The following is a 22,469-nucleotide window of genomic DNA, read 5'->3' on the forward strand; positions in this document are numbered from 1 at the left end:
GGAGGGAGTTTTTGCAAGCAACCAGAAAGCCGGACAGCCAACATGACTAACAGGCCCCTCTGGACACAGAGGCATGGCTTCTTGTAAGACTGCAACTCCTGGAATCACTAGCTACCCAGACACTATGCTTCATAAACACACATTTCTGCAGGGTTGAACGATGAAGAAATGCTTTACAAGAGTTGGCAGAGGTGAAATGCCAAGCTAGGAGAGGAGGAACTTAGTTTGACGTCCCCAGGTGGGACTTGTTTGCTCCTAGGTATGCAAGTTATGGGCATGGAGAAAACGTGGGAGGGCTAACAGCCCTGAGCCTCTGGACTGGCCTGAATCCCAGAGCCCACCTTCTCTTGCTGACTCTGCTCCTCTACTTGTCTCGCCCACTGGCTGGCCTCCGTACAGCTCCCTCAACAGAAGGACCTCCTAGGCCTATAGGTCCTATAAGATCCCACATATGCTGTGGCATGTGAATGCATGCCCACACATATGCAAAATGAATAAATAACAATATAATTTTTAGCAGTGAGCTTATATTATGGGAGCAAGGTGGAGGAGGGACACCTGGAGAAGACAGCATTTTTTTTTTTGAGACAGGGTTTCTCTGTATTATTTTGGAGGCTGTCCTGGAACTTGCTCTGTAGACCAGGCTGGCCTTGAACTAACTGGGATCCGCCTGCCTCTGCCTCCCGAGTGCTGGGATTAAAGGCGTGTGCCACCAATGCCCGGCAGAGACAGCATTTTGCCTTTGCAGTGGGAACCCTCCCTCTTTTCTCCTGGGCTCCGGGGTGAAAAATGTTCTCACAGTCTTTAGGGATTGTCAAGAATTCTCCCAGTGCTGAGCATCATGAAAGGACCCTGTCCTAGTATAGGATGTCAAAAACCAAAAGAATGACCAGGCCTGACAGCATCCCTAGGGCCATCACCAAGATCTGGAAACCAGGCTCTGAAAGAAGACTTATCACTGGCCCCACCAAAGAGAAACCAGGGCCTAGAGAAACCTGCAGAGCCCAGACTGTGAGGACCAGCACCAGCCTTAACCAGCCCAACCCTTCCGCACAAGATGTGAATTTCAGCCACCAGGGGACGACAACCCACCCAAGTGGACAACTCTAAAAGACCGTTCTGGATCCTGGACCCCCCACCATAAGATGGGTGAAGTGGGTAGGGAAAAGCATGTTTCTTCCACCCTTTGTGGGAGCTGAAACAAAAGAGGGAAACTGAGGTACTCAAAGACTAGTAAACATGGCTGAACCCAACAAAAACTGGCATCCATCTGTCATTCAATTAAAGCTGAAGAGATCCAAACCAGGACACACAACCAGGTCCCAGTGCCCTGGTCAGCCTGCCTTGGCAGGTAAGGTGAGTTCATCTGGAAGCCAGGTCACCTTGAGGGTTAATGTTGCCTGGAGGAGCAGCTGCTTCCTAGGAAAGAATTGCTAATGCTGAGCAGAAACCAGAAGCAGGGAACATGCTCCCAGCATTCCACACCTGACACATGAGGCCCACCCCCCAAAGCCAACTTAAAACCGAATCAGCCAAAATTAACCCCAAACCCATCTGACATGAACAGGGGAACCGTGGCTCTCTTGCCTAGGTTCTGCCTCCCAGCCAGTGCCAGAAGTTCCATAAGGGCCACCTCAGGAAGGAGAGGGGCCTCCTCCCAGTTTCAACCTACTTCAAACAGGGAAGCCTGACTCTTAAGGAAGGGCTTTCCCTCAGGGTCACAGGCCTACTAGAGGCTAAAGAGACACCACCTACCAGAACCAGAATGAAATGGGAGTTGGGCTCCAAGGACAGCTCAGGTCACCTGTTCCTGGTGATGAACTCAGTTGCAGAGCCCCCAGAGGCTGCTAGGAAGGAGGCAGATAGCAATTCCACGGCACTGGGGACCTGGACACACTTCAGAGCAATGTCCTGTTGTTAGGGAATGATTTGCAGGGGGTCAATAGCACCCAGGGTACAAGTCACATTGTGACATTCAAATAAACACCAAGAGCACAGGACAGTCAAAGTTGCATTGATCACCCGACAGTAATGGGCCACTCTGTGGCATGGACCATTCACATCAAAGGATGAAAAGGGACTGAATGGAACTGTCTCAGAAAAGGGACAGGATCTGTCATGCCATACAGGGGACCTCTGTGGTTGCATACCATCTCCCTCTTCCCAGCTGTCCCAGTGTCTGAGTATTACCAGCAGGTCCAGGAACACTCCCTGGGCAATTCCACAAGAACCCTAACCCTGAACAGGGGAGCCAGGTATTGGGACATTTCCATCTAGATCTACACCCCAGAGGGAGTAGGCGCCACATATAATATTAAGGAATCCCAGTGGTGGTGGTGGCGGCAGCGCGCTCCTTTAATCCTAGCACTTGGGAGGCAGAGGCTGTTGATCTCTGTGAGTTTGAGGCCAGCCTGGTCTACAGAGCGAGTTCCAGAAAAGGCTCCAAAGCTACACAGAGAAACCCTGTCTCAAAAAAAAATTCCTTCTACCCCATTTGCTACACTGAGGCCTGCCTGGATCTGAGGTGGGACCCAGTGAAGGATGGAGCTCTGCTTTTCTCCTGATCCCCACAGGGTTCACAGCAGCCACCAGGGCCAATCTGAGGCCAGATCCCCTCACTGAAGAAGATTGACAGGAATGGCCACCCAAGACTACCCATGCACAGAGTGAAGAGCAGGTGTGAAACACAGGTGTGAAGGTACATAGGGCTGCTCTGGTGCCAAGTCACTGGGACTCTTTCCTCTGATACCCTAACTACAAAGCACAAATGTACCACCTCTCACTTTCTGGAGGGGACCTCTTGGAAGGCATATCCTAAAGCAAGAACCAGAAAACACTGAAACAAAGCCAGCCCTGGACAGTGGGGCCATCCTCTGATAGACAGGAAGAAAACATAAGAGAGGAGCAAAAGCCAATCCTATTCAAGTCGGGAGAAAAAACAGAATACCAAACCTATAGCTTGTTCTTTGGGGAAGAAAGCAATAGACCAACCTCTAACCAAACTGACTGGGAAGCAAATGAGATAAGGCACAAGTTAACATCTCCTGTCTGCCTTCACCTGAGGAAGGAACAGCCTGGAGGTCCTGCCACTGAGGACAGGGGCCACCCTATCAGCTTCCCACCACAATGGGCTGGCATCTCTTGGAAGCATGAGACAAAATAGACCCTGTCTTCCCAGAAAGGGATAGAGATGGTGGTCTGGGCAGTTACCAACATTGGCAATAAAAAGGATCCCCCTACAGATCTAACTCATTAAAATGATAGTAAGAAAACATTATGAACAATCTTATGGTCATAAATTCAACAATGAAGATGAAATACACCATTTCTTGAAAGACACAAGGTACCAAAATTCATTCAAGAAGAAATAGTACTTTGCCTATGAAAGAAAGTGAACTCATAGTTTATCAAAAGAAGGAAGAAAACCTCCAGGTTCACATGGTTTCACTGGATGAAATCTACCAAAGACTTAAAAAAATAATATCAGTTCTACAGGGTCCCTTTCAGAACATTCAAGAGGAGGGACTGTTTCCTACTTGCTCTATGAGACCAACAATGTATATGTGTGTGTATCATATAGCGTGTGTGTGTGTGTGTGTATGTGTGTGTGTGTGTGTATGTGTGTGTGTGTGTGTGCTATGCAGTAAGGCTCTGTCTTAAAAATAAAAAAGAAAGAAGGAGCCAGGCATTGGTGGCACATGCCTTTATTCCCAGCACTCAGGAGGCAGAGGCAGGTGGATCCTGTGAGTTCAAGGCCAGCCTGGTCTACAGAGCAAGTTCCAGGACAAGCTTCAAAGCCACAGAGAAACCCTGTCTTGAAAAGAAAAAAAGAATGAAAGACAGAAGGAAAGAAGGAAGGAAGGAAGGGGGAGGGAGGGAAGGAAGGAGGAAAGGAGGAAGGAGGGAGGAAGGGAGGGAGAGACGGAGGGAGGGAGGGAGGGAAAGAGGGAGGGAGGGAGGAAGGGAAGAGGCAGGGAGGGAAGGGAATGGAGAGATGGCTCAGCAGTTAAGAGCACTGACTGTTCTTCCAGAGGACCCAGGGTTCAGTTCCCAGCACCCACATGGCAGCTCACAACTGTCTGTAATTCCAAGATGTGACACCCTCACATAGACATACATGTAGGTAAAACACCAATGTACATAAAAGAAAAATAAATAATTTTTAAAAAAGAAAGAAGATAATTTGAAACTATTTTGGCAGCACACAATCATCTTTCCCTGAAATAGATTGCTATAGTTTGCATCTGAGGTGACCCCCTGAGTCCCATGTGTTGAAAGCTTGATCACCAACTGATGGGACTGCTGAGAAAGAATGGAGGCTTCAGGAGATAGGGATTAGAGGGAGGAAGGTAGGTCACTGATGGAGTGACCTTTGCTTTTGGTCACCATGAAGTAAACATGCTGTCCCATGCCCCCACTATGATGTGCCATGCCACCAGCAATCCAAGGGAACGGAGAAAGTGACTACAGACTGATACATCTGAAACTGTGACCCAAACTAAACCTTTTATCCTTTTAAATTTATTCTCTAGTGTTAGAAAAGCCGAGTAGCACAATAGCCAAGACACACCACGTCTGCAGCCAAGGCCTGGTCTCCAGAGCTGCACTTGGACATAGCGATCACAAATGGGGCTGAGCAGCTAAAGGAACCTATCCCCCTACCTAGTCTCTCAGTTTCCTGAGGACCACTGCCCATAGCTGTTCCTATACTCATCTGGTAGATTAAAAAACAAAAAACTGAAGCACATTTTGTGACACCTAGGCTAAGTTGGTGACATTATATATCACCTTCTCCCTTGAGCAGGAAAAGTTCTCATGAAAAGGAGGTGATGGCTGGACATGAAACAGGGCCACCTAGACCTTCGTGCCTTGGCTCTGAGTATCCCAGGGTGATCCAAAACCTGGATGCCTTAAGAAGACAACACCCTGAATCTTAGAAGTACCCCCCATGTGGGCAAGCCCTTCTCAGCTTGCTTCACACAGCTGCCACGCAGAGGAACAGAAGATGTGTGAGCTACGACAGGTCCACTTCTTGCCCTAGTCAACGGCTTTTTAAACTAAACACAAAAACAAGACTACAGTAACAGCTGAGTGGGCTAGCAGGTGCCTAGACTGTCCAGCACTGCACAGTAGCCACCAGCAACAGGAAGTCGTGAGTGCCATAGCATCACCTGGTGAAATATCCTTATCTGCAGATAAAATACAGTCATCCCTCAGAGCCCACAGAGGACTGGTTCCAGCAATCCCTGCAGATGCCAACATGCTAGGAAGCTGAAGTTCCCTCATGTTAAATGCCATGGTGTCTTCATAGACTCTGTGCATCCTCACATGCTCTAAATCATATCCCAACACAACAGAGACACTGTATAGATAGCTACTGCTATATGTTTAGGGAATTATATCAAGAAAAAATTCTGTACATGTGTGCACACAATTGTTTTTCAATCTGGATAAGGTAATGTTCAGATAAGCAAACTGCAGAATGGAGAGAAATTGTATTTTGGGAAAGTGTGTGTGTGTGTGTGTGTGTGTGTGTGTGTGTAGGGTGCGTGTGGAAGCCACAGTTGACATTGAATGTCTTCCTCTATAATTTCTACTTCATCGTTTGAGATAGGCTTTCTCACTGGACCTAGAGTTCACCAACTTGGCTAGACTGGCTGGTCAGAGAGCCCCAAGGGTCCTCTTGTCTCCACTTCTCCAGAGCTGGGGTTATGGATGCTACGGCTGCACCCAACCTTTTATGTGGACACTGAGGATCTGAACTCAAGTTTTCATGTGTGCAGAGAAGCAAGCACTCTACTGAATAAGCCATACTCAGCCTTCTTTTATATTTCTCCTTAATTTTATATACATACATAGACACACACACATATATTGTTTGTTGAGATGATGGGGATCCAATTTAGGGCCTATCTTTGAGCCACACCCAGCACAAAGGCTAAACTACATATGAGACACACAACACTTCCATTGCATTGAGCACCTCAGCTCAGGTATCCATACGTGAAGAAAAACATTAATGTTTTCTTAGACCAGGGACTAACATATTTTACCCAGGGATTTTGACAGAGCAAGATTTCCTGCATAAGAAAATAATGTTGATGTTGCATAGTGTGGTGGTTTGGATGAGAATGGCCCCCATAGGTTCATATGTTTGAATGCTTGGTCCACACTTCGTGGAACTGTTTGTGAAGGGAGGTGTGGCCTTAATTAGAGGAGGCATATCATTGGGGGTGAGCTTTGAGACTTCAAAAGCCTATGCCATTACCAGTTAATTCTCTCTGCCTCCTACTTGTGGCTCAAGATGTGACCTCTCAGCTACTGCTCCAACGCCATGCCATGCCTGCCTGCTACTACACTCCCCACCATGATGGTCATGTATTCTAACCCTCTGAAACTGCAAACTCCCAATAAACTCTTCTATAAATTACGTGAGTCATGGTGTCTTATCACAGCAATAAAAACGTAACTAAGACAGTTATGTTACTACTTTTATTTTATTAAGAAAAATCCCTTGGAAATAGAAAGCTTAAGTGTGCTGACCAGGCTGTGGTAGCAAAAACACAATGTTAGTCAACAAGGGTCATCTTGACATATCTCATGAAATGCCCCTGGCTCTCTAGCTGTATGAGGCTGGGAGCATGCAGGATAGGAAAACCCACTAGACCTGACAGTGTTAGGAGGATGGAAAAGCTTCACACACAGGCAGCCATCCCAGCCAAGACAGACTACTACTTGTCTCTTGGCTTCGGGTCTACCACACAGGTCTTGCTTCCATCATCCTGGGGTAAGTCGAGAACCCTTGGCAGTGTGAGGAATCTACACTGTGCCACTACTACCCCCTGCATTCCAGCCCGTCCCTCACATCTTCCCTACTCCCAAGTTCAAGGCTACCCACCACTCCAGCCAGTATCCTTGCTGTGTGTGATGCACTGGGTTGGAAAGCATGACTCACTGCAGCTGAGGCTGGTATGACACTTGTCTCACATGCCCAAGAAAAATAAAAGAAGGGGAAGGGGGATAAAGACAGAATAAGGGACAAGTGGGGGTCTGTCTTATGCAAAGGCTGGAGATGTACTTAGGACCTATCAGTCACTTAGCTGGATGGAGGAGATGCTTCAGTAACAAATATTCCAAAGAAGAAACTCTTCTCCAGCATCCACTGCCCACCCAACCACCTTGACTGTCCTTCAGTGGGTAACTGTTTCCTGTTCCCTCCTGTGCACCTGCTGTCCCTCCGCAAGGAACTCCCGCCACAGTGACTTATCACTCACGGCTTACATTTCCATCCCTTCCCTGGCACACAAGGCAAACCTTCACCTGCTATTCTAAAACACCGATCAGTTTCCTCTCTTTTCAAGACCTACTTCTGTAGTCTCCATGACATGAATGAAAGCTCAGTGACAGCCAGCACTTGTCTGTCCCAGGAACTGTACCTCAGCAGTCCCTTTCTGAATATTGATCATATCTGTGAATAAATGAATATGATCACATTAAAAAGTGGATTAGAGGCTGCTTCTGGAAGAGATGTTACAGGCTGTGTGAAACATGGTTGGTTAAAAAAAAAAAAGGCAACACACAGGAGAGGAGACTCAGATAGACTCAGGAGCCTGGGGAGATGCCCATGAGTTTGCACGAGTTTGCAGGTGGTCGAACCAAGTCCCAAGATGGCCAGGGGCCCACCACTCCCATCCCGTCCCGACTGGACTACGTTCTCCACTCCTCTGACCAGAAGTGTGGAGCCAGGGACAATGACGGCTGCCACTCATCTAACAACAGCTCCCAAATGTAGTTAGCTGCCTTCTCCCTGCACGCACTCACACTCTTGACATCCCATGCAACTCTGACAACTCCAGGAACTCACATGCAAAACCCCAGGCTCACACTTTCCCAGAGACTTCCAAGCTTAATTTCCCAGAGCAACATAATCACAGACACAGAGGCGCCCCTCTGCTACAACACAGGTGACAGGATTCGCGCACGTTCCAGCAATTCCCAACACTACCACCTCCTCCAGGCCCCGCCCATCGTTGCTTAGGAACAGAATAGCCCCGCCCACCAAGCGTTGAAGGCGTAGCCTGCTGGCTCGGCCTGGACCATCCCGGACTCTCGGTAGAGCGGAGCTGCTGTGCGAGCTGTACCTGTCTGAAGTCGATATTGCTGAGGCCTCCGCAGCAATCGTGTCCCGCCGCCGAGCTGCTCATAAGTGCGGCTGCCGGACTCGAATTTCCTTCCACCCCATAAGCTCCCTCAGGAGGTGACACGTGGGGACCTCGCCCCAACACATAGCAGGGGAGCCAGCCCTTAAACACTTAAGGAAGGGCGGCAGGCCGGGAAGCTTTCCTGGTGTCCCCAACGTCTCCTGGCCTTCTGGGAAATGTAGTTTCCGGACTCTGCCCCGTGGGGCGCACTTGCAAGTCACAAGAAGCGGAGGACTACAAGTCCCAGGGTCCTATTGGACAGAGACTGCTGGTTACAAAAGGACTCGGCAATATCCCTCAAATTGAGACTATTACCCTGCTTCTTTGGGACCCATGGCTGCACCCCACACTCCAGCTTACCTAGTTTTCCCTGAGAAAGGATAAAAAAGGAAAGAACCCTCACTCCAGAATATGGTTGTAACACTTTTGGCAGCTGAGGATCAAGGATTCCAGCACAATTAACTCTTGCTGTGAAAGTTGCCTAGATACAGTGTTCCTTTTATATGGATCTTTTCAAATAAGAATGTTAAACAGCAATTCACCAAGCTTTAAGGCCTGAGAGTATATAACCTTTCTACTTTCCCAGTTACAAACCTACAATTTTCTAGGAGTCTCACAAACCCCATTTATAGTAATTAAAAGACATTTCTTGACGCCCTTGTGCCACCGTATTTATTTTTCCACATTACAATCCTAACCAAGGCGCCTTTGGAGCCACCCTGTGATCTCGTTTGTCGAGGGGGTACGGTTATCAGCCCTCCAAGATGTACCTTGAAAGTCACCAGGATGGCTACCGACACTTAAGTGTGGCTCTCCTCTGAGAAGCCCACACCCACACTCTGCAGTGTCTTTCTTCTTCTGAGCACCTCTTTTTATTAATCCCCATGCTTATATCTATTCTAACCCTCCCCAATAAATTCTGCTTTAAGCTGCCTTCTCCTGAGATTCTTTCCACCATAAAGTGAAGGATCAAGCTTTACCTGAGAGAAGGTCCCTGAAGGATAGGAAGCTAGGTCCTTTGGTATACAGGACTAGTGACTACAGACAGTGATCTGGAGATAAAAGTAACTTTATGTACACCCCTCTACCATCTGACTTTTAGCCCAGGTCAGTGTCCCTCACTGCAACCCAGAGGTAGTAACAGGCCAGCGACAGCTTCCCTATACCAACACTGCTCCTCTGGGTGCCTCAAAGCTCCCAGAGCTTTTGATCCAACCAGAGGTCCCTCCTGTTATGATAAAGCATGAGGGGGACCTTAGAGGATTCCATGAAAGGTGAGGTTGACCGAGGTGGAAGGACAAACATGCCAGGTAGAGCTTACGTGAGAAGTTTCATTAGAAATGGGGGAGGAAAGAGAAAAAGGGTAAAGAGACATAGAGACAGAGAGGACAGAAGACAAGAGGGAGACAGGAAAAGTCCTGTCTGCCCCAGGGGAACAGCAGGAAAGAGAGCAGAGAAAGGGGGGGCGTAAGTGGGCGGGGTCTGTCATTTTAAAGGGGTCTTTTGCATCTGTGTGCCTGCGGACTATGCAATCATGGGACCCTGGGCTGACCAGGGTACTGCCTGAGTGCATTCTGCCAGGTGACAGGGGCAGGCCAGCATAGTGCCTGAATCCTTACACGTCCTCCACTCATTCCTTCATAGATTTCCTTATTCATTCTTAAATGTTTGCTGAACATGCCTCATGCTAATGGTGCTATGGACAGCAGCACAAGATCCCTGACATCAATGCTTCCAGAGATTAAAAAGGGGGGTATAACTTTAGTAGTATGATGGGAAAGACTGGAGGGTATATCAGATACTATGGAAGGGCACAGCTTTAGAATGCTAAGAGGAAGTGCCAAGTATGGCAAGTGCCAGCACAGGGCAAACCAGCAGGCAGGACAGCACTGGGAACACTTTGGGACTGGGGAGTCAAGCGATCTCTACATAGTGATGGGATATGGGGAGCAGGTGGGAGTTTAGGTGACAGGGTGAAGGACAATCCCTTTTGTAGCTAGTTAGACCTATGGAGAAATAGAATTCGAAATTCTAATATTTGCTCAGGCACCCAGCCAACCCAAAGCCAGGCAGGACTTCCTAATCCTTTGTGGACCACTTCTCTGCACCTTGTCCCCACCCCCTGCACCAAGAACCAAGCAGATCATGGGCAGGTGCCTGGCTTAGTTCCGTGGGACCACCTCACAGATGGTCCCAGTCTTGGGATGGCTAGGATGGGACAAGCAGACCAAGGAGATGGGAGGGACACTGGCTTTGAATGACACACTAGCTCTGGGGCCAAGCCCAGCTTTCCCTTGCTTAGGAATAAAGGAAATATACATTGGTAAGACTCATCGAACAGGAACTGACCCATGGGACCCAGCACTGGCTGCTGCTGGATTGGACACAAAAGGCTCAATAAACTGGTCTCCAAATGACCACTGCTATGCTGCTCACAATGATCAGAGGCTGGCCCTGCCCAGTGTCACAAGAAGACCTGCTAGTCAGCGAAGAGTCTCTATCTAGAGGTCTCCCAGCTGGCAACCCCCACATCTACCAGAAATGCTTTCCACTGAAGGTCCAGTCTTCTCAACTACTGGATACCTTATTGAACTGTGACTGTGAATTTCTCTGTGTTTGCTTTTTTCAGGGGACAGAGAAAGGTAAAGGGTAAAGGTCACATCAGAACTGATGCAATGTATTCCTTCCCCCTACTCAAATCACCCCACCAGGGTAGCTCTTCTCTGGTGTCGTGGACGTCAAACTTGCCACTTGAAATACAACTGGGGCTCAAGTCACAAGCCAAAGGACAGTATGTTGAGGAAGAAGCTTTCATCCGGGTCTTTGGAAGCCTCTACCTCTGAGCTTGATGTCGTCCAGGCAGTGAGGATTTTCATCCACAGCTTCCTTGTTGAGTGGAAGAGCATGTTATCCCAAGTGATGGGATGCTCACCACCTCAAAGTAACCTGCTTCTCTCTTGGGGTGTTCGTTCTTGATACCTGCTTACTCCATTCTCCATTCCTCGAGTTTTAATAAATGGACCTCTTTTCTATCCTTAGCGCTCTCTCTTGGTTTTCACACTTGAGAACATCTTCCAGTCAGCTCCAGATGCTCCTTTTGCACAGACGTTTGCCTCCATGCTGCCTTCCCTTCTTGTTGGATCTGGATGTAGCAGCTCCTGGAAGTGTAGAGGGAGGGGTTGACAAAACGGGCTTTTACTGATCAAACTAGCATTGCTAATTGAAACTATTGGTATACCATAATCCTTTCCCAGCCCACCATCTATTTTCTACCCATAAAATGATCTTCCTGTCTTGAGCACACTTGTTCTCCAGTGAGCAGACTCTGAAGGGGTCAGGATTAGGTGTGGTGGGAAGACTCTTCCAGTTCAGAGGTCATCTGGAGCAAAGGCCTTGCAGAGTTCCCAAATGTTCCCTTCCACATTAGGCTTGGAAAGTAGCCCTTTCCCCAAGTGTCCTACGTGGTGGCAAAATGGCACATGAATAAACTAGTCTGAACCCAGTTCTCCATAGTAACAGTTAGCTGAGGAACCCATCATGGCCATGGGTGCTGGTGGGGTTTCTCTGCACCTCAGCCTCAAAAGCTCACTGACCCTTGCTTCCTGTTGGCCTCCTTGTTGCTCCCACACAGATTGTAATGGTTTGAATAAGAATGGCCCCCCTGGGCTGATATTAGTCATCAGGGAGCGGCACTATTTGAAAAGGCTTAGGATGTGTGACCTTGTTAAGGAAAGTGTGTCACTGGGGGTTGACTTTGAGGTTTCAAAAGTCCATGCCAAGCCCAGTGTTTCTCTCTCTCTCTGCCTGCAGATCAGGATGTAGCTCTCAACTACCTCTCCAGCATCATGTGTTCCATACCTCTTGTCATGATTCCCACCGCAATGATAATAGACTAAACCTCTGACAAGCCCCCAATTAAATGCTTTCTTTTAGTAAGAGTTGCCTTGGTCATGGTGTATCTTCACAGCAATAAAAAACCCTAAGACAAGCCCCAAAGCTCCATCTTTTAAAAATGAAAATGAGGCAAAGAAAATATGTTTTCAGAGAGACAAAAACTGGGAGCAGATCCAGCCAGAAGAGGCACACCAGGAGGATTCTCCCAGAAATTGAAGACTGCCCCACAGAAGTTGGCATGTAAGACACAGACAAAGGGACAGAGACTTTGTGTCAGCAAATGGGAATGAGCGGTAGATACTGGCAACCATGAATCTGTCTTGTAGATTTGAAAATGTTTATATTGGTAACCGAGAGCAAATTCAGGGAAAATCAGCCCAGCTGCAGATTCAAACATTATGCTATATGTCCACAGTCCCACCCCCACCAGGACTGCTTTCCCAGCTCCCAGGAAGCTTCAGCCCAAATGGACCATGTACTAAGCCTGAGTCGGACTTCACACATGCAGAGGACTTTGGTCTCATGACATGATTCATGGCATGACTCACTCTCATACACAGTGGTACAAAAAGGGGGAGATACAATGCTTTCCTAGGTGTTTTTGTTCTGTACCGTTTCATAAGTGTGTTTGGGGAGTGTTGTTCGGTATGCAGTGCTGAGGATCAAACCCAGGGTCTCTGCTAGAAGAGTGCTCTATCATAGAACTACACCCCAGACTTAAGCAAATTTGTTTCTTTTTGCAGAAAACTCATACCTTAAGGATTTTTTTAAATCTCAAAACTTTTCAAGCCACAATGAGCACTCAAGAGTTATCCAGTTGGCTCCTGGCACCTCTCCCCTGGATTTGCCTCTGAATTTCTTGGCATATGTTTCATCTGCTTCTGATTTTATGTTCTATTTTCTTGTGAACTGTCTGAGGGGCTGGGGTGAATTTCACTGGCACTCCATGAACAGACACTCTGTTGACTCACCACAGCACAATGCTCAGGGTTAGAATTAACAGATACCCAACACTGTCAGCTGACATACAGCCCAGATCCACACTGAGACATCCTGACAATATGCACTTTTTTTTTTGGTTTTTTCAGACAGGGTTTCTCTGTGGCTTTGGAGGATGTCCTGGAACTCACTCTGTAGACCAGGCTAGTCTCGAACTCACAGAGATCCGCCTGCCTCTGCCTCCCGAGTGCTGGGATTAAAGGCATGTGCCATCACCACCCGGGTGACAATAAGCACTTCTAAAATCCCCAGCACAGGCCACATAGAGCTTGCTTTGTTCCATCCTTGTCCATTAGAAATATACTAGGGGGCTGGGCATAGTGGCACACATCTTTAATCCCAGCACCCAAAAGGCAGGGACAAAGGCCAGCAGAGTTCTGTCAGAGGCCAGCCTGGTCTACATAGTGAGTTTCAGGACAGCCAGGGCTACATGGTGAGAACTTCCCTCGAGTTGGGGCAGGGGAGAAAGAGAAAAAGAAGAAAAGAAATATACTGGCAGAGGAGGGGGAAAGGCACTTACCACAAATCTGAGGACTTGAGTGTAATCCCCAAGATCCGTAGTGGAAAGAGAGAACCAGGTCCCAAAAGTTGTCCCCTGACCCCATGTGTGCACTGTGACATGTGTGTGCATGCATGCACCCATGCATTCTAGAGTTCACATGCACACACACACACACACACACACACACACACACACACAATTTATTAACCACATTTTTTTAAAAAGAAGACCTCAAAGACAGGTGTGGTGGCACATGCCTATAATTCAGCTCTTGGAAGGCTTGAAGCAGGAGGGTCACACGCTCCAGGCCAGCCTACACAAAGAATGAGATCCTGCCTCAAAAATAATATTTTAGAAGTTGAAGAATGACACTGGCAACTTTGAAGAGCTCAAGCCAGGGGGTTCTGAGATTTGTCACAACTCACTGAGTGTTCTGCCTCTTTAATCAGGAATGTCCCCACAGGTGCATTGTCACAGGCTAGGAATGTGCCATTTTCAATCCTGAAGTTTTTGGTTTTGGTTCTGGGTTGAATTTTTTGCCGTAGTGTTTTGTTTTGAGGCAAGGTCTCACTCTCTAACCCTGGCTAGCATAGAATTCCCTAGGTGGCCTTGAATTCTTGGTAGTCCTCCTGCCTCAACCACCTAGGATGGCAGGCATGTATGCCCACCTGTGCTGCTCCTCTTGGTTCTTAGACAAGGTAAGTGGCAGCAGCCATCACCAGCCCTCCCAGGCCCAGACTCGGTGGGCACACTTTAATGCTGGCGAAGGGCTAGAAAGAGAAAGGGGATCATATGTCCTGTGCCCTCGGGCTGAAGAGACATCAGCAACTTCCCACCAGCACTAGGCTACTAGGTTCATGGGTGACCACAGTACCACCCAGAGACAACCTAAAAGGCCCCAGCCACTACAGGGATGAGCCCACCTGTTCTCAGCCAACTTACCCGTTCTTGCCCCTGCAGGGTTCCCTGGGCCCTACCTCTTTGCCTGTAAATTCAGTGTCCAGATAGAGTCTGTTCAAGGCTGAGTACGTAGTCCAGCAACCCTGAGTTCAATTCCCAGCACAGCGCTGGAAAGCGTGTGGTCAGGTTCAGGGCACATAGCATAAGGCAGGGCAACTTCCCTGTGGTTTGTGTAGCCTTGGGTAAGGGTGGGATATTAAGCACCTCTGGCCTTCACCCATGAAATAAGTCTTTAAATGCTCTTCTAGCTACTGACTCTGAGGAGGGCAATAGAACCCCAGTTGAAGATGGCCAGTATGAACCAAAGCTCCCAGAAAAAAAAGTCACAATTATGTTAAAGGTTCTACAAGGCTGATTGACTGATTACAACACTGTGGTTGTGAAGAGTTGGAATGTTACAAATCCAAACTATCTTAACTAACGTTAGTCTCCTTAATTGGCTATTTGTCACCTACTCGTATCTAAACTAACATCCTTGTAACTATCATGGGAAGCCTTTTGGAATGCATTATTAACAGACCACCAGCTTCCATCAACCAAAGCTAAGAATGTATCAGATAGCATCTGAGGTCTACAGCAGTGGGGGACAAGAATTCCTGTGTCTGCAAGGCTGTCCACCAATTAGACCTTCAGTGATGTAGCAGAGCTGGAATGTTGCAGGTCCAGAGCCTAATTACAGTTTATCTGGAGCTATCTTTAGCCCCGTGTCTATCTTTGTGTCAGACCTAACATCTGTCACTAGCAGGTAAAAACCTTTTGTGAATGCATCAACAAAACTCTAGTTTTCCACCAAAGGGCTGAGAATGCTCTCAGACAACAACTAAAGCCAATAGCAGAGTTCTCTTTGTGTCGTCCTAGCCCCCTACCTGCTGTGTCCACCAGTGTGCTGGAAAAAGCATCCTGATTTGTGGATTTCTTTGTTCTGTTACCATAAAAAGTTCTGAGCCTACCCTCTCATTGGAGCATGGCATTCGGAGAGAGCTGAAGCTGTGTTCCAGGCCATAGTCACTCAAATTTGGCTCCAGAATAAATGAGTTCTTACCCTGCTCGTGATGAGGACTGTTTTTGTACCATCAGCAGAGACCTCCCTGCTCACTGTGACTGACCTACCCCAACTTCCTACCAACATATTTGAAAAGCACCTTGATTTTTTTAACTTTTTTTTTTGTTCTGCAACTATAAAGACTCCATGAAACTGTTTCCAGACTTGTTGTGGTTGTTATTTACTTTTTTACTCTTTTGGCTTTTTGGGAGGTCCACCACCCCGTTGCCAAATAAATCACACATGGAGGTTTATTCTTAGTTATGAATGCCCGACCTTAGCTTGGCTTGTTTCTTGCCAGCTTTTCTTAAAGTATCCCATCTATCTTTGGCCTCAGGGCTTTTATCTTTCTCTATTCCAGTATGCCTTTTCTTTCTTTCTTACTCTGTGTCTGGCCAAGTAACTGCGTGGTTGTGTGGCTGGCCCCTGAAGTCTTCCTCCTTCTTCTCTCATTCCCTGATCTATCTCCCAGATTTCTCCTCATATTTCTTCTCTCTGCCTGCCAGCCCACCTATTTTTCTCTCCTGCCTTACTATTGGCCATTCAGTGCTTTATTAGACCATCAGGTGTTTTAGACAGGCACAGTAACACAGCTTCACAGAGCTAAACAAATGCAACATAAAAAGTAACACACCTTAAAATAATATTCCCCAACACAGACAGGAACATTTTATTCGGGGCAACCCAAATCCATGTTCCCCAGCTATAGCCACAGACATTTGGCTCCAGAATAAATGGTCTGTTGTTCCCCTTGAGGCAGGAGCCAGGCGTGCAAGGGTACTTAATAGTCACTAGTAACCATAGCCACTGCATCCTGTGCGCTCCATGCACCAGCCTCCCATCACACTGTTGATAAACATTAACCCTCTGAACCTTCCAGAAATCCAGCTTGCCAATCAGAAAATGAAGGATTGGAAGCAGGGCTCCAATCCCGGCCACTGAGCACTCGTTCTCTATGTAACTCTGTGCACTTACAGACACATAATCTAGGCCTCTAATTAATGATACATAACCTGGGCTTCTAAGTGATGGGCACATAACCTGGGCTTTTAAGTGAAGGCTGAATGAGAGATGGGATTCTTATCTAGCAGACATTCTTGCCCAGCCATTGCCCTCTCAAAGTCAAGCACACTGACTTTCACTGCAAGCACCGGGCTGACCTTGCTTTCTTTATTTCCACATCACCGGCATCAACCCCTACCTAACATGTTGCTTGCCTCTGTAACTATATACAAAAACTGTGTGCAATTAATTATGTAGACCTAGGAGTGGATAGAGTGAAGGCATGGGCTCTTGTGCAATGTCTGATATACAAAGTGAGTGATAAGTGTTATTCATCACCACTGTCCCCACTATTGTGACTTCAGGAGACACAGCACATCCACCCTAGGGTTCTGAATGATCATGTTAACATAGGCAGCCCTTGAAAGATGATAGGCCACTGCCCCTTATCCTGACCACAGTGCTGTTCCCTGTCTCTTCACACCAGCCCAGGCCTCAACCACTATCTGTGACAATCTGGAGAAGGCTCTCAGACACCAGGCGGTCAAGTATCTTCTGGGCAGGTAAGTCACAGTGACTCAGGCCACAGGAAATTCTAGGCCAGAAGCTCCTCCTGGCCAGCCCCATTCCCTCTCCATGGTTTTTAATCATATGTGTCCATTGGCCTGGCTCCCAAGTAGAAGAGAAGTATTGGACCTGCATCTTGGCTCTGTGTGTGTCTCTCTGAGTGTGTCCATCGATGTGTACACACACATACATGCCGGTGCATATTTTCATGCATCTATTGGTGTCTGTTTCAGTATGTGCATTTCCATGCTTTCCGCATGCCCATTCTTATGACTGAAATGTTTGGGATGGAGAGGCCTCAAGAGGAACTTCACGATGGATTATTGGAGGTGTTAGGTAGGGGTTGATCCGGGTGATGTGGAAATAAAGAAAGCAGACAGGCTTCTCCAGAAACAGAATTGTTCTTTAGTCAGAACTGAAGACCACAGACTCTGCAGAAGTGTGCATGTGGTATAGGGGTCTTGGGGTTTTATAGGATGGCAAGGGAGGAACTTTGGAGATGGCAGAGTCTGTCTGCTGGTCAGTCACCCTGCAGTCTGGGTGGTAGACCCAGGCAGGCTTGGTTTGTGGTCCTGATCAGGAGCTTCCTTTGTGCTATCAGTAAGTCAATTTTCATGTCCAGGGCTTCACAGTCCACCCAAGCCCTTTAGATAACTAACTCTCTGTGGGTAAAGAGTTCATTAGAAAAGGTGTTAATGCCATGAGCAGACAGACAGAGGCAACAGCATCACAGGGTTCCTGAGGAGAGTTCAGGCCCCAACTCCAGAGACACCAATTATCTGCTCTTCAGTGTGTGTGAGTGGGTGTGGCTGTTCAGTATGAGTGTGTATGTGTGTGTGTATTTGTGTGTGTGTGTGTGTGTGTGGTGTGGTTTGTTTCACCCTCTTAGGGTACATGTGTATAGTCTGGGAAAAGAGCATGTGGCCTATCTATGAGTTTATATATCTTCTGGACAGTGATTGTCTGCATCTCCATACTCAGCATTGCTGTTGAAAGAGTGCAGGAACTGAACCCCCACACCCTCTCATGCTCGACAGCCCAACACACTGCTCTGTTGTTGGTGACCTAGACACACACTGTTGATGGCCTAGACACCTATTCTGGGCACACTTCGTACAGGTGCAGACAGCCCCTGCTGAAGGTGGTGCCAGCACTCTCTCAGGAGAGGAGAGGACAGAATAGGCTGGCAGTGAACACACTGAAACAGGCAAGGGGGTGCCAACGCCCCTCAGCCAGTAAGAAAGACCTGAAAGCTCAGGGCCACTGATTCCTTGGGAACCCCCAGTCTCGTTTGAGTCTTTTAACTATTAGACTAGAAGTATGGATCCCTTACTTTTCTTGTTGCTGTAAACAAATACCTGAAAAGAAGCAGCTTGAGGAAAGATTTTAATCCCAGCACTTTGAAGGCAGAGGCAGGTGGGTCTCTGAGTTTGGGGCCCGCTTGGTCTACAGACTGAGTTCCAGGACATCCAGGGCTACATAGGGAAGGAAGACACTGTCTCAAAACCCCAAGATAAAGGGAAAAGGCTTATTTGGGTTCACAGAGCAAGGAGACACATTCTACCGTGGCAGGGACAGCATGGCAGCATGCGGCCCTGTGATGACGGGAGTGTGTGGCGGCGTGTTTACATCTCAGCAAACCAGAAGCAGAGAGCTCAGACTGAAGCAGAGCTGGCCTAATGACAGACAGGCCCAGGAACTCTTCTTCCTCAGCTCCTACAGTCTCAACAAGTTCTCCAGACAACACCAGCTGCTGAGGACTGAGTAGTCACACATGGTCCCGTGTGGGACACTTCGTATTCCAACCACAAAAATCATTTCTGGGCTTGTAGAGAAATTGAATGTGAAGTACATGAAATAGCCCCTAGAGACGTATTGAGATGTGGGCTACAGCACAGTGAGAACACTGCCTAGCAAGCCCAAGACCCTGGATTCCGCTCCAGCACCACAGAAATAAATGCAAAGCATACAGTCATGTATTTCTGTATGGAAACCTATGTCTGTGAGCAACTGTCACTGTCTTGCAACCATCACGGCCTTGTCCCAGCTTGTGTCCCACCCCAGCACTCTATCCGTGCCCACTAGTGGTCCTTGGCGCCTTCTGCCATGCCCAGTCTCCTGGCCTTGCCATCACGACACGTCACAGCCACGGACTTGTAGGACGTACAGCACTTGGGTCCAGGTTTCTCCTTCAGAACCAGATTCCCATGTTCAGCTTGGCAGGGATCTGAGCTACTTCCTCCCCCAGCCAGCCCTCACCCTGAGTCTGACAGACTGCACTGCTTATCACTGCTGTTCCCTTCTTGGGCTGATCTGAAAAACGTTGCTGATAGAGTGTCTGGACTGTAAAACAGGATTCCTACAAGCTCACAGATAATCTGGCTTGACCTTGCTTGGTCACCCTAGAATGGAGTATGTGTTGGATCTGTTGGACAGCTTGTCTCGACTTGGGCAAGCAACTTCCAAGGGGGCGGAACTACAGGAGGGAAACCTGAGAGGTATGCATGTCTGCCCCCTCACCCTGCTCCTGTAATAGGTTGCAGCCATCTTTTTTCTCTGGTAGACTCTTCAGCTTTCCATAGGACAGAGTCTGTCCCTTGCTGTGAGCTCCAATAAACACAGTCCTTTCTGTCAAAGGTCAGGGTCCTGCCTCCTGTCTCTTTATACTACCTCAGAAACCTAACAGTTGCCATTAGCATGCCAAGTGTAGGACTTTTTTTTTTCTTTTTTCTTTTTCTTTTTTTTTTTTTTTGAGACAGGATCTCAGTAAGTAGCTCTGGCTGTCCTGGAACTCACTACGTGGACCATGCTGGGCTCAAACTCACAGAGATCTGCCTGCCTCTGCCATCCGAGTGCTGAGATTAAAGGCGTGTGCTGCAATGCCCGTCTCCCATGCAGGATTTTTAGGGGCACATGTCTTTGCTTCTGAGTCAAGGAAACTCGCTGTTGTAATCACTCCCAGGTGCATCCCCACCTGCCTTACCACCTGAAAAACAGGGCTGCTTAGGGCTCTGATGTGACCAACTGCATAAGCGGTCATGGGGGGAGGAGGCTAGTTCCCCAGCACATGTATCTTTCACCTTTAATTTAGTATTTATTTGTTGGGTTGTTTATTTATTCAATCCCGGGGGGTGTACTTGGTAAAGCCCTATATGCTAAGTCCTGTCCATCGGTACCTTCTGCCTCTTTGCCATGCCCTCTGCCCTCCCCAGCGCAAGGTGGACTTCCTTGTCCATGCAGAGTCCTCCTGTGCCAAAAGCTACCCTTTTGTCTTTGAAGAAGAATCTGATGCCATGATGGTTTGTACTTGAGCGACCTGCCTCTTGATGGTTAGGTTCCAAGAGGTGGGGTAACCATACCTCCAGCTCATAGAAAACTAGAAGCTCATAGCTTCTCAAGACATCTCCAGTTACTGAGGTGAACCTGGCTATGCCTTCTAACTACAATCCTGCCTGCCCGCCTTGCAAAGTGGCTTCCAGGCATCCCCAATGCCTAATATTACCCAATCACCTCAGCCATTGCATGGGCACAGCAATCTCTTGTACTCTCTGGCCACCCCTAACTTCCCATTTCCAACTTTGATTTCTCATTTTTCCTGCAGGCTCCACCCCACTGCTGCCTCCTCCTAGAAGCCTTCCTACCCTGCTTCTTTCTAGCCTAACCCAATCTTGAGTCACCCCATCTCCCTCTGTGGGAAAGTTAGGGGACCATAAGTCTATCAGGAAAGCAAGGCCCAACCCTTTCCAAAAAGACTGTTTCTCACTCCCAGGGCCTGCTTCTCATTCCTTGAGTTTATCTTACAACTGTTGAAACTGCTAATGGTCTATAGAAAAAGCCCACTGGCATGTCAAAGAGCCCAGCCAAGAAAGGATACATAGGCAGGACCAATCAGGGAAGGAGAAGGCTGGGGACCCTCTCAAACATTCAACCCAGAGCAGTTCAGGCAGACTCCCAGCTCTGGGCCCCTCCCATTCTGACAGGGAGTTGTTTTCTTTAAAGAAGGTTGCCGGTTCATTTTCCTAACTCTCTCCAGGTCTGTTACTTCTTTCTCTGTTGTGTGAGCCTGCAGATTCTCCAAATCCTATCGATTTCTCTTTCTCTGTTTCAGTCTTCTTTCCCAGATGTACAATTCTTCTTTTTCGTCCCACAGAATGAACTCACTGACAATACTCCTAGATGACCACCCCTTACTCCAAGACCCCATCAGCTGTCTGGAGTCCTCCCTGGTTTTGTTTGGAAACAGGGTCTTTCCAACAGGCTGCCCTAGAACTTTCAAGTTGGTTTGTCTTTCTTTCTCTCACCTCTGCCACCCAAGTGCTGGAATCACAGGCATGTACAGCCACCCAGGTAGACTTTAAACTCCTGGTCTTCCTGTCTTGGCCCCTGAGAACTGGAATTCTAGTCATGTTACCAGGAATGTGCTCCTGTTGGTTCATTCACTCATTCAGTTTTCTGAGAATGTGTTGGGAATGGAGCACAATGCAACAAAAAACCAGCAGTTGAGTAGCGGGGCATGATATTGTGTGCTTTTAATTCCAGTGATCTCAGCACTCTGGAGGCAGAGGTAGAACCTCCCACAACGCCTTCTGCTTCAGAAGTACCAAGTAGTACCCACAGCATCTGTGTGGCATACAGATCCCAGGCACACAGGAGACTCCAGTTCTTAGCACCCTATTGCAGTTAGATGTGTAAAAAGGTCTAGCTGATGAAAATGTGAGAGACAGTGATAGCACCACTTCTGACCTGGCCCAGAAGCCCTGCTGGCACTGCCTTTGCTCTCTCATTTGCTCAGCTCAGCTTCTCAGCTGAGAAAAATCTTAATGCTCATTATGAAATGTATCTCACATTGTGTCAAAGCCTAGGTCTCCATTAGTGACGGATGTTACATTCAGAGGCTCTAGAGTCTTTAGGAGGTAAGGCTTATCTACAGGAAGTGGGTCACTGGAGACAGGGTCTCAGGAGTAGCTCTGTCTCTGCTCCCTGTTGCCACTTGTAACAACTGATTTGCTGCAGATTCCTATGCCGGTGGCCTTTTGCCTAAAAATCCTGATGCCAAGTGACTTCATGGAACTCTCTGAAACTTGAGCAGAAATGAATTCTTCTTCATCAAACTAGCTTAGGTCAGGTGGCTTGTCACAGTGATGAGAAGGAGACCAAGAGAAGGTAGAGACACAAGATCTAGAGTCTAGATGCTCAAATGCCTAAGCCAAGTAACTCCCATGCTGCCCAACCCTGCCAGCAATGATGGGCTGTGAATCCCACAGGGGGCTTGCCTGTGTGGCTCTCTGAGACTCAGGTTTCT

At 47.9% G+C, this 22,469-nt stretch overlaps 1 protein-coding gene across 3 annotated transcripts in view; it reads right to left on the bottom strand.

Annotated features, from left to right (window-relative positions):
• Positions 1-8,376, bottom strand: part of Pemt (phosphatidylethanolamine N-methyltransferase) — an 80,573-nt gene extending 72,197 nt beyond the window's left edge. For 2 of the 3 annotated variants that reach the window (XM_013111763.3, XM_005067684.4), the window contains exon 1: positions 8,142-8,376. In XM_013111763.3, coding sequence (XP_012967217.1) covers positions 8,142-8,204 — 63 coding nt within the window. In that variant the 5' untranslated portion in view covers positions 8,205-8,376. The remainder of the gene's footprint in view (positions 1-8,141) is intronic. The other variant, XM_005067687.4, reaches the window with a different exon arrangement.
• Positions 8,377-22,469: the final 14,093 nt, after the last annotated feature.

Source organism: Mesocricetus auratus, unplaced genomic scaffold (genome assembly GCF_017639785.1).
Source record: "Mesocricetus auratus isolate SY011 unplaced genomic scaffold, BCM_Maur_2.0 Super-Scaffold_100007, whole genome shotgun sequence".
Taxonomy (NCBI): Eukaryota; Metazoa; Chordata; class Mammalia; order Rodentia; family Cricetidae; genus Mesocricetus; species Mesocricetus auratus.